The sequence below is a fragment of the Schistocerca piceifrons genome, chromosome 2, assembly GCF_021461385.2.
Source record: "Schistocerca piceifrons isolate TAMUIC-IGC-003096 chromosome 2, iqSchPice1.1, whole genome shotgun sequence".
Classification (NCBI taxonomy): Eukaryota; Metazoa; Arthropoda; class Insecta; order Orthoptera; family Acrididae; genus Schistocerca; species Schistocerca piceifrons.
In genome coordinates, this window is record NC_060139.1 from 1,116,243 (window position 1) to 1,129,276 (window position 13,034).

A 13,034-nucleotide genomic window follows, 5' to 3' on the forward strand; every position below is an offset into this window, starting at 1 on the left:
GAACCAAGCTACCGCCCAGTTGTACGAAGCCTTTCTCTCTCATTAGCCGAGAGACAGAATAGCCATCAGCTAAGTACTGGCTACGAACTAGCAAGGAGCCATTTGTATCAGTGCCTATAGCGTACGAGTATTCAAGAGAGATGTATTCCAAGGAATCAATAAAAGTTAAGTAAAAAGCATCTACATACTTTTCTTCTTATTCATTCATAAGTTCTCATGTTCCAGACTTCACGCCCGTTTGCGTTATGCCGAGCGTGCACTATCGGCCACAGCGTTAGTTTAGCATTCCTTTTCAGCAATCCACATCACGGTGTCGGTCCAGCTACCGACACTACAGTGTGGCCGTACCTTTTTGTAACACCCTGTTACAAAAAGGTACGGCCACACTTTCAGGAAACATTCCTCACACACAAATAAAGAAAAGATGTTAAGTGGACATGTGTTCGGAAACGCTTAATTTCCAAGTTAGAGCTCATTTTAGTTTCGTCAGTATGCACTGTACTTCCTCGACTCACTGCCAGTTGGTCCAGCTGAAGGAAGGTAATGTTGACTTCGGTGCTTGTGTTGACATGCGACTCATTCCTCTACAGTACTAGCATCAAGTACGTCAGTACGTAGCATCAACAGGTTAGTGTTCATCACGAACGTGGTTTTGCAGTCACTGCAATGTTTACAAATGCGGAGTTGGCAGATGCCCGTTTGATGTATGGATTAGCACGGGGCAATAGATGTGGCGCGGTACTTTTATATCGAGACAGATTTCCAGAACGAAGGTGTCCCTATAGGAAGACGTTCGAAGCAATTGATCGGCGTCTTAGGGAGCACGGAACATTCCACCCTATGACTCGCGAATGGGGAAGACCTAGAACGACGAGGACACCTGCAATCGACGAGGCAATTCTTTGTTCAGTTGGCGATAACCCTAATGTCAGCGTCAGAGAAGCTGCTGCTCTACAAGGTAACGTTGACCACGTCACTGTATGGAGAGTGCTACGGGAGAACCAGTTGTTTCCGTACCATGTACAGCGTGTGCAGGCACTATCAGCAGCTGATTGGCCTCCACGGGTACACTTCTGCGAATGGTTCATCCAACAATGTGTGAATCCTCATTTCAGTGCAAATGTTCTCTTTACGGATGAGGCTTCATTCCAACGTGATCAAATTGTAAATTTTCACAATCAACATGTGTGGGCTGACAAGAATCCGCACGCAATTGTGCAATCCGTCATCAACACAGATTTTCTGTGAACGTATGGGCAGGCATTGTTGGTGATGTGTTGATTGGGCCCCATGTTCTTACACCTACGCTCAATGGAGCACGTTATCATGATTTCATACGGGATACTCTACCTGTGTTGCTAGAACAAGTGCCTTTACAAGTACGAGACATCATGTGGTTCATGCACGATGGAGCTCCTGCACATTTCAGTCGAAGTATTCCTACGCTTCTCAACAACAGATTCGGTGACCGACGGATTGGTAGAGGCGGACCAATTCCACGGCCTCCACGCTCTCCTGACCTCAACCCTCTTGACTTTCATTTTTGGGGGCATTTGAAAGCTCTTGTGTACGCAACTCCGGTACCAAACGTAGAGACTGTTCGTGTTCGTATTGTGGACGGCTGTAATACAATACGCCATTTTCCAGGGCTGCATCAGCGCGTCAGGGATTCCATGCGACGGAGGGTGGAGCCATGTATCCTCGCTAACGGAGGACATTTTGAACATTTCCTGTAACAAAGTGTTTGAAGTCACGCTGGTACGTTCTGTTGCTGTGTGTTTCCATTCCATGATTAATGTGATTTGAAGAGAAGTAATAAAGTAAGCGCTAACATGGAAAGTAAGCCTTTCGGACACATGTCTACATAACATATTTTCTTTCTTTGTGTGTGAGAAATGTTTCCTGAAAGTTTGGCCGTACCTTTTTGTAATATACACTCCTGGAAATGGAAAAAAGAACACATTGACACCGGTGTGTCAGACCCACCATACTTGCTCCGGACACTGCGAGAGGGCTGTACAAGCAATGATCACACGCACGGCACAGCGGACACACCAGGAACCTCGGTGTTGGCCGTCGAATGGCGCTAGCTGCGCAGCATTTGTGCACCGCCGCCGTCAGTGTCAGCCAGTTTGCCGTGGCATACGGAGCTCCATCGCAGTCTGTAACACTGGTAGCATGCCGCGACAGCGTGGACGTGAACCGTATGTGCAGTTGACGGACTTTGAGCGAGGGCGTGTAGTGGGCAAGCGGGAGGCCGGGTGGACGTACCGCCGAATTGCTCAACACGTGGGGCGTGAGGTCTCCACAGTACATCGATGTTGTCGCCAGTGGTCGGCGGAAGGTGCACGCGCCCGTCGACCTGGGACCGGACCGCAGCGACGCACGGATGCACGCCAAGACCGTAGGATCCTACGCAGTGCCGTAGGGGACCGCACCACCACTTCCCAGCAAATTAGGGACACTGTTGCTCCTGGGGTATCGGCGAGGACCATTCGCAACCGTCTCCATGAAGCTGGGCTACGGTCCCGCACGCCGTTAGGCCGTCTTCCGCTCACGCCCCAACATCGTGCAGCCGGCCTCCAGTGGTGTCGTGACAGGCGTGAATGGAGGGACGAATGGAGACGTGTCGTCTTCAGCGATGAGAGTCGCTTCTGCCTTGGTGCCAATGATGGTCGTATGCGTGTTTGGCGCCGTGCAGGTGAGCGCCTCAATCAGGACTGCATACGACCGAGGCACACAGGGCCAACACCCGGCATCATGGTGTGGGGAGCGATCTCCTACACTGGCCGTACACCACTGGTGATCGTCGAGGGGACACTGAATAGTGCACGGTACATCCAAACCGTCATCGAACCCATCGTTCTACCATTCCTAGACCGGCAAGGGAACTTGCTGTTCCAAGAGGACAATGCACGTCCGCATGTATCCTGTGCCACCCAACGTGCTCTAGAAGGTGTAAGTCAACTACCCTGGCCAGAAAGATCTCCGGATCTGTCCCCCATTGAGCATGTTTGGGACTGGATGAAGCGTCGTCTCACGCGGTCTGCACGTCCAGCAAGAACGCTGGTCCAACTGAGGCGCCAGGTGGAAATGGCATGGCAAGCCGTTCCACAGGACTACATCCAGCATCTCTACGATCGTCTCCATGGGAGAATAGCAGCCTGCATTGCTGCGAAAGGTGGATATACGCTGTACTAGTGCCGACATTGTGCATGCTCTATTGCTTGTGTCTATGTGCCTGTGGTTCTGTCAGTGTGATCATGTGATGTATCTGACCCCAGGAATGTGTCAATAAAGTTTCCCCTTCCTGGAACAATGAATTCACGGTGTTCTTATTTCACTTTCCAGGAGTGTATATATATATATATATATATATATATATATATATATATATATATATATATATATATATATTTCTAAGTCCCTTATCTCTCGCCGCGCCACTGCGCGGCCATAAAAGCGAGCGCTGACCGCGGAGCGGATCATTCGCGCTGCTGCTGCTGCACAGGCAACTGCATTGAACGCTGCCAAGATGCCATACAGAAGAGATTGGGCCCCATGTTCTTACACCTACGCTCAATGGAGCACGTTATCATGATTTCATACGGGATACTCTACCTGTGTTGCTAGAACAAGTGCCTTTACAAGTACGAGACATCATGTGGTTCATGCACGATGGAGCTCCTGCACATTTCAGTCGAAGTATTCCTACGCTTCTCAACAACAGATTCGGTGACCGACGGATTGGTAGAGGCGGACCAATTCCACGGCCTCCACGCTCTCCTGACCTCAACCCTCTTGACTTTCATTTTTGGGGGCATTTGAAAGCTCTTGTGTACGCAACTCCGGTACCAAACGTAGAGACTGTTCGTGCTCGTATTGTGGACGGCTGTAATACAATACGCCATTTTCCAGGGCTGCATCAGCGCGTCAGGGATTCCATGCGACGGAGGGTGGAGCCATGTATCCTCGCTAACGGAGGACATTTTGAACGTTTCCTGTAACAAAGTGTTTGAAGTCACGCTGGTACGTTCTGTTGCTGTGTGTTTCCATTCCATGATTAATGTGATTTGAAGAGAAGTAATAAAGTAAGCGCTAACATGGAAAGTAAGCCTTTCGGACACATGTCTACATAACATATTTTCTTTCTTTGTGTGTGAGAAATGTTTCCTGAAAGTTTGGCCGTACCTTTTTGTAATATACACTCCTGGAAATGGAAAAAAGAACACATTGACACCGGTGTGTCAGACCCACCATACTTGCTCCGGACACTGCGAGAGGGCTGTACAAGCAATGATCACACGCACGGCACAGCGGACACACCAGGAACCTCGGTGTTGGCCGTCGAATGGCGCTAGCTGCGCAGCATTTGTGCACCGCCGCCGTCAGTGTCAGCCAGTTTGCCGTGGCATACGGAGCTCCATCGCAGTCTGTAACACTGGTAGCATGCCGCGACAGCGTGGACGTGAACCGTATGTGCAATTGACGGACTTTGAGCGAGGGCGTATAGTGGGCATGCGGGAGGCCGGGTGGACGTACCGCCGAATTGCTCAACACGTGGGGCGTGAGGTCTCCACAGTACATCGATGTTGTCGCCAGTGGTCGGCGGAAGGTGCACGTGCCCGTCGACCCGGGACCGGACCGCAGCGACGCACGGATGCACGCCAAGACCGTAGGATCCTACGCAGTGCCGTAGGGGACCGCACCGCCACTTCCCAGCAAATTAGGGACACTGTTGCTCCTGGGGTATCGGCGAGGACCATTCGCAACCGTCTCCATGAAGCTGGGCTACCGTCCCGCACACCGTTAGGCCGTCTTCCGCTCACGCCCCAACATCGTGCAGCCGGCCTCCAGTGGTGTCGTGACAGGCGTGAATGGAGGGACGAATGGAGACGTGTCGTCTTCAGCGATGAGAGTCGCTTCTGCCTTGGTGCCAATGATGGTCGTATGCGTGTTTGGCGCCGTGCAGGTGAGCGCCTCAATCAGGACTGCATACGACCGAGGCACACAGGGCCAACACCCGGCATCATGGTGTGGGGAGCGATCTCCTACACTGGCCGTACACCACTGGTGATCGTCGAGGGGACACTGAATAGTGCACGGTACATCCAAACCGTCATCGAACCCATCGTTCTACCATTCCTAGACCGGCAAGGGAACTTGCTGTTCCAACAGGACAATGCACGTCCGCATGTATCCCGTGCCACCCAACGTGCTCTAGAAGGTGTAAGTCAACTACCCTGGCCAGAAAGATCTCCGGATCTGTCCCCCATTGAGCATGTTTGGGACTGGATGAAGCGTCGTCTCACGCGGTCTGCACGTCCAGCACGAACGCTGGTCCAACTGAGGCGCCAGGTGGAAATGGCATGGCAAGCCGTTCCACAGTACTACATCCAGCATCTCTACGATCGTCTCCATGGGAGAATAGCAGCCTGCATTGCTGCGAAAGGTGGATATACGCTGTACTAGTGCCGACATTGTGCATGCTCTGTTGCTTGTGTCTATGTGCCTGTGGTTCTGTCAGTGTGATCATGTGATGTATCTGACCCCAGGAATGTGTCAATAAAGTTTCTCCTTCCTGGAACAATGAATTCACGGTGTTCTTATTTCAGTTTCCAGGAGTGTATATATATATATATATATATATATATTTCTAAGTCCCTTATCTCTCGCCGCGCCACTGCGCGGCCATAAAAGCGAGCGCTGACCGCGGAGCGGATCATTCGCGCTGCTGCTGCTGCACAGGCAACTGCATTGAACGCTGCCAAGATGCCATACAGAAGATACAGTCGCCGTCGTCGTGCAAGACAGACTATATATAAAACAATATATATATATATATATATATATACCAAAATATGTAGTCTACGTCAGCGCAAAAGTTTATTGAGTATTGTTTAAAAACTAAAAGTAAATTGGTCGTGAACTTTTCGAAATTTTTGGTAACAACGTTAAATAGGCTGGTATTTATCTAATAGAAGATGTTTTAAATGTATACTTATGTACCATGTGTAAGTAAATCGGTCAAGAACTCAGCGATATTTTTGCTAATAATGTGGCCTCTTTATATATATGTATATATATATATATATATATATATATATATATATATATACTTACATATCGCAGGTATTTAAAAATACTGATCCTACGTCTGTCCAAACGTTTATTACAGTATTTTGTAAAACTCTGAAGTAAATTGGTCAACCACTTTTCGAGATTATTGGTAAAAACGTTGACCAAGGCCCTGTCTTCATACTGAACTCCAGATACATTAAATTAATATAAAATAATAATAATATACAAATAATAATATTCATTTAAGACATTTGTGTACATTGCAAGCTTATAACAGTCTGAAATGTTGACAGCAGAGTAGAAATCCATATGATGCAGGACTATTGTCAAATTATATCGTTAACTATCAACCTGCCTTGGCATCATATGGTTGTCACTAACTGTAAGTATCCATGGGCAGACCAGTTGTTTATAGTACTTAGTAATGTACACAAACCTTCTAGAGCATTAATCTATCTGTCATTTAATACTGCATCATTCCCCTACAGTAGCACTAATATTATCTTCCACATAGAGACAGAGAAACGCGACGATTACTTCAATTTATAATGTGTACAGACATACATAAAACTTCCTCATGAAAACCTTATCAGTAGTTGCTGAGATCAGTCTTCGCATGCAGACAGAAAAAAGCGCTGGAGTAATTTAATCTGTAGTGTGTAAAGGTTCTGGTCCAGCTTGGTGGCTGCCTGGAGTTGCGGCGGCTGTTTACAGTTTCCCCCGCCAGATGCCGCCCCCTCAAGAGCTCACCAGCTCACAGCTTCCTTCAGTGCCACTATACGTCACTCCGGACACTAGTTAAATGTGGAACATATAACAATGCATATATTGCACACTTGTCATTTCTATTAGAAATAATTTGTATGTGCAAACCTTCCTCGTGAATCATCCTATCTATTAGGGAAACACTATCAAAGTATCTATAGCCGTTCCTTACATTACCCACAGCAGAGAGAAAGAAAAACGCGTCGTGGGACTTTGATGTACAATATGGACATACAGTTAATATGGATGCTGGCTAAAAGCGCAAACTGCCCGTTTGATTTGACAAAGGCAGCGCTGTTTTCCTGTTCGCAGAAACACTACGGATGTACACGCCAGGTGTGGCGCTGGACAGGGTGTGTGTGCACCCCTACCAGCTGCCGGACACGGAGGTGTGCCGAGGCGTCCAGGTGAGGCCAGGCGAGATCGTCGGCATTCCCGTGTACTGCATCCACCACGACGCCAGGTACCATCCAGACCCAGAAACTTTCGACCCGGAACGCTTCAGTCCAGAGAACAAGCACCGCATCAAGCCTTTTACATTCCTGCCCTTCGGATCAGGACCTCGTGTATGTATCGGTAAGCAAAGTCGTGTATTTTGAAAATTACTACTTCACCACTCTCTTCGTTTAAGGGGTAGGTGAGTAGTCTGTTCCGGTCACAGAGACCGTTGTTAATAGCATTTCCTTGGTCTTCCGCTGTCTGTTTTAGCATTTGGTCTAAGTGAAAATTTTGTTTTTTTTTTTCCTTGCTGTTAAAGTCAGAATCAGAAGTTGGTCCCTGAAAGTCCGCTAACCAAGATTTATTGGACTGAGTAGGGCCACACCGGAGACGAAAGAATTTGTAGCGTGCAGCCGCCACATTCACACTGTCACGGAAGTGGCAGTTCAAAGCATCAACCACGTCGTCGTAAGTTTTAGTTTCTGGGTGGGCGCTGGGAAACAGTTTGACGAGCTCGCGGTACAATACAACACCCGCGTTGGCAGTGAAAAAGGCAAGCCGCTCTGTACCTGGTACGCTGTACGAGGTTGCGAAGTGTGCCTCGAGCTGGACCATGTATTCTGGCCAGTGTTCAACGTCAGGATTGAAGCCACGAAGCGGCGACGCCGTCGGTAGAGGCGGTGGCGTCGGAAGCGCCGAAGTAGCCGCAGTTTGTAGCGTGACCAGTCCATTGATGGCAGCAAGCAGCTGCGCATTTGCTGAGCCTGAAAACGTACAAGATCGGACAGCGAAGCCTGTTCCTGTGGCGAAGCCATGGTTTACACAAATGAAAGTTTTATAGCGAAAGGTGGGAGAGGTCACACTGGGCTATCACGAAATTATGAATCTCAATAAGAGTCTCACAGAAGATTAACAGTAATAGCAAAATAATAAAAATATAATTTTTTTCTGTTGAAGTAATAGGCATCGTGGTTGCGTGACTTCACGTCATTTATCATTCAGCAAAATTTTGTATTTGTGTAGCATTTTGTGGGGATTTGCATTCTAAGACTCTCTTAAAGTTAGAGATTGGCTGCTTGTCGTGGTCCATTTTACAAATTTTCTGAGGTAATTGGTTTGCTGTAGTGAAAATTATGGAATTTTTTTTTATTACAGTCAGTGCACTTTGCATACCTTTGGATACTCCTACGTCACTGTCGACAGTTCTCCGCGTTGGCAACACAGTTCTTGTCAGAATACCCCCTACATCCAGATATCCTCCCGTCATCTCATTTCGCACAGTGGGCTGTGTACTAGAAATAGGGGATGTCTTCGACAGTGCTGACACCCGGCCACATTCGGTCCAAATTTCTTTTCTAGACAGCTCGACGATGTCTGCGTCACCTCTGCTTCTGTTGGTTATTAAGTATCAGCTTCAGGCCAGTGGTAAGTAAATAGATAGAAACTGTACCATGGTGTCAGGAAATATAAGGAATATTCTGGTGGTATGAAGAGATATAGCATCTTACATCGGGCTCTAAATACGTAGCGGCTGAGGTACACCCGTTTATATCGTCACGTTTCGTTTCTGTAAGATGTTTCATGAGCCCCCAAGTATATGTATATCCTTCTTACACCCACTTATTTCCTGTGTAAAATATTTACATGTCTTATTCAACATTGATGTCAAGTCCAAAGGTGCTGGTACCTTGTTCTCTTCCCATTTGAGTTTTGTTTTCTTATATAAACACTTATGTCAGTCAAATAAAATAAAGTAAGATTTTCAAATTCCAAACACGCGTTGTTTCAACGCGTTGAACAAAAACAGATACTATTAGAAATTTTGTCTGAAAAGTGGTCGTACTTGAAGTCAGTGTTGGCAACTTTCATTCTGTGACACACGTTGGCAGTTACATGACTAACAAACGTGTCTTCAGATCTCAAGATTGTAGCGTACACCAAGAGTTACATGACTGAAAATGTGTCGTCATATCTCAGGATAGAACTAGGGCAGATTTCGAAAAGCTGTGGTTTGTGCGTCGGGCAAACTTTGCAACATAATGACGATGCAGTACCTTCGTTAATTAATATTTCATACATTGTTACATTAAGCCGAAGTCCATTTTAAAATATAATTCACATTTATAATCATTGGACTGGTTTTATATGCATACTAGCTTACCGACCGCTGTTTCGAACCCGTAGATTCTATGGCCTGCAGAATTTTTTGTTTTTCTTTTAATCGAATTTTTTTGTTTTTTACAAATTTCAACTTCTTCTTTCGATAGCAACTTTCATCCCCTAACAAATATTTCTTTATATCTAACCGAGAAGTGAAATACCAGATGTCATAAGTATCATAAGAAAAGCTTTACATATTGTTTAATGTAACGAAATATTTTTTTAAATCTTTTCGTCCCCTATGCACTCCGTTAGCGGTTGAATTTCCAGAAAAACTGGAACACGTATTTTTTATTTCTAACCGAGAAGCCAAATACCAGTTGTCGTAGACGTAGGCTTAAGATCCTTTAGTAGCTCTTTCGTAATTATTTATTTTCAAAAAATCTTTCATCGACTATTTTGCCCCATAGCGGTTGAGTTCTCAAAAATGTTGGAACGCATATTCTTTATTTTCGAACTGAGAAACCCATTGCTAGTTTTCGTACTTTTTTAACTTCAAAATTCCCTTAAGAGAGACATATTTTCAATACGCCTTTCATGCCCTATTTCAGCTGCTAAGGAGTGGGATTGCGGACAATCCCTTCTTAAGCAATGCCTACAGTATAAGATCCACACCCTCTCCAAACTTCAAGATTCTGTCCTTAGTGGTCTGGGTTGGGCGATGATATGTCAGTGATTCAGTCCGACCCTATTAGGGTCTTAGGGACTCAATTTCCAAAAACAGTGAAACGCATATTTTTTTAAAGTTTGTAACCGTGTGGTCAGATACAAATGTTCGTAGATGTGACATAAAAAATACTTAACTAGTTCTTCAGTAATGATATATTTCCAAATAAAAGTTTTTACCTACTACTTCACTCCCATAGGGTTGAATTTCCAAAAATGGTTCAACACCTACTTCTTTATTTCTGACCTACTCGTAGGAACCAAATACCAGTTTTCATAGATCTAACTTCAAAATTTCCTTAACAACGTCATTTTTCAAAAGAACACTTCATCCCCTATTTAACCTCCTTCGAGTTGGAATTTCGAAAAATCCCTTCATAAGCGACGCCTACAGTATAAAAACCACACCTTCGCCTAATTTCAAGTATCTATTCTTAGCTGTTCGGACTGGGCGATGATGTATGTTATTCTGCTAGTCAGGACATTGCTTTCTTATATGTAGAGATTATAGTACCAGAAATATTAAAAAACAAAATTAACCTGATTGTACCCAGAATAAAAACTGCAATGTCATTATACGTATGAAACGATAGCATTTTTTGGTGGCTATGAATCTGAGGAAGTATTTCATTTAGGCTAGGTGTTTGAAAAGTAATTAATGATTTCACATTTATGTTGTAATTCTTATTAATTAAAACATTGCTTCTCGAGAGAAAAACTCAAATAATTTGGTATCCTCTTTCAATCAAAAGAACTAAGTTACCTCAAAAGGCGGTTTAGAAGAAGTGAAACACCCACTTTCAATTTCATACTACAGGTTTGGAGAGTTTTGACTAACGAAACATTTCCCTCAAAACTTATTGCTTCTTGCTATCGATAAGGAATGGATACTTCCGTCATGATCTCAATAAAAAGAGAACCAAAAGTGATAGCTCGATTTGTAAGTTGCTATCTGTGTAAGTAAATCTGCACACAGCGGCTGATAATAAAAGATACGAGAAAGTGGTTCATTCATAAGCTGTAGTAAAAAGTGTGCGCAGTGCCACACCAAAAACAACTTTTAAAGCATACTAACTGTAGGTTAGAAAACCACAGAATTTATTAAACAACTATCAATCATATGACTGTTATTTATCTTTCGATATAGAAACTAACGTCACCATCAGAATTATATCACAAGCTGTAGAAGAACTAAGAAAAGGTTTACATATGGATTCTCCATATCCATTGCTTCAAAAATAATAGTTTACCATTCTCAAATCTCTTTGAATAAAGTGTCTCGATGCTCTTTTTGTGGACTCAGTGTTCGAGAAGGCATACCCGTCCAGTAGAGAGACATTTCCAGAATACATTCTTAATGCTCAGGCCTTACTTCCATGTGACCTGAGTATCTTTCACTTCGTTCCACGGGTAATAGAGCCCACCGCTATCCTACACTCGTTCCCTGTTCGACTACAAAGCTACTTCTTTCTCTTATCAGGTAATTGACGAGTTACGTGATCGCGGATACCATGTGCAGAATGTAGAAATAGTTTGGCGAACAGTCAAAATGACGGATAGTGAGGTCGCAGATAGCGGTGGAGAAGTTTACAAACGAAATTTTCCTTCACATTTTACAACTATGTACTCCACCTCCAGGTTGAACAGCCTTTCCAGGCCAACGTTGTATATCCCGTCGCAGCGTACAATTGAAGCGGTCGGCGGAAGAACGTGTTAACCCTGAGTTTAATAGGGATTATTCTGATCACAGTTAGGTGTTGCGTTTTCGACTACACCACATGCTGGTAACAACTAGTTCTATGTGTACCACAAGAAAATGCTGTCTACAATATAAATTTCCCTATCTTATTGTATTTATGTTCGTGTTTTTGTATTCAACCAAATATCTCGCAGTAAAGCAAAATATACTCTTGTCGGTTTGCAATTTCTTCGGACAACCCGTTCAGTGCTAATCTGGCACCAAGATCTGTTTCATTGCACGCGCTGATCGACAGAGACAGCTATTACTTTGTATTGTACACGACTGATGGCTAAGTTATGTTTTCTTTCTACCTACGAGTCGAGTTCTATTGTAGCAGGGCAGGCCATTTGTCATACCCCCAGATACAAAACCACCTATTTTTCAACTTCTTCTTATTCATTTCACCCATCAATTAGTTGGTCTACATCGCTTTTACCCTCTTCACAATTCCCAAGTTATCTGTTACAGCCCTTACTCCAGCAGCATCTTCATGTGACAGAACTAAAACGTTTTTTCCCCTACAGCATAACGAAGGTTTTTTTTCCACTTCTCATTCTTATTTTGATGTCAGTCATCTTAACTTTATGCCGTGCAATGTCCCCGCATCTTTGTCTCCAAATAACTGTTTTCTACGCGGCTCATTCTTGATTTCAATTTTTTACCGAGAGTAGTTAAAACGTACGAACAATTGTCTTTTCGCCTGTGTTAGGGATTCACAAGGTTAACTTCTGCTGCTGTAGCATTTCCTATCACCATGTTACAGAGCACTTTTTTTTGCCTGTTCCCTCTGCAGTTACAGTTCTCCTCATCTATCAGAACTCCTTAGGCTTTTATTTTTTCTATTCTGAGGCTCCTAAATACCAAATATTTCATTTCTGTTTTGTGTGTGAGGTGTATAGTTTCAGGTCCAACTTTATATGTTCTTCAGGAGGTTTCCTCACAAGACATTCAGTATCTTCTCGATTTTGTGCTGGGACTACCATGTGATAATCAGACAGCAAATTACGTAGGCTTATAGCTTTACTGATGTTGGACACAAGTTTGCCTACACTTCCTAGACAGTGTTTTAATGTTTCGCTATCATATTTTTCGAATAATTTTGAAGAAACGCAGCTACTTTGTCTTAGACCCTTGTTTTCTTGGAAGTGATACGAAACTCCTGTGAATGTCTTAATTTTACTCA

The 13,034-nt window shown here is 44.4% G+C and overlaps 1 protein-coding gene across 1 annotated transcript in view; it reads left to right on the forward strand.

The window, feature by feature from the left end:
• The window catches only part of LOC124776054 (cytochrome P450 9e2-like), a 63,947-nt gene that overhangs the window by 45,694 nt on the left and 5,219 nt on the right, over nt 1-13,034 (forward strand). The window contains exon 6 of the mRNA XM_047250896.1: nt 7,159-7,422. Coding sequence (XP_047106852.1) covers nt 7,159-7,422 — 264 coding nt within the window. The remainder of the gene's footprint in view (nt 1-7,158; nt 7,423-13,034) is intronic.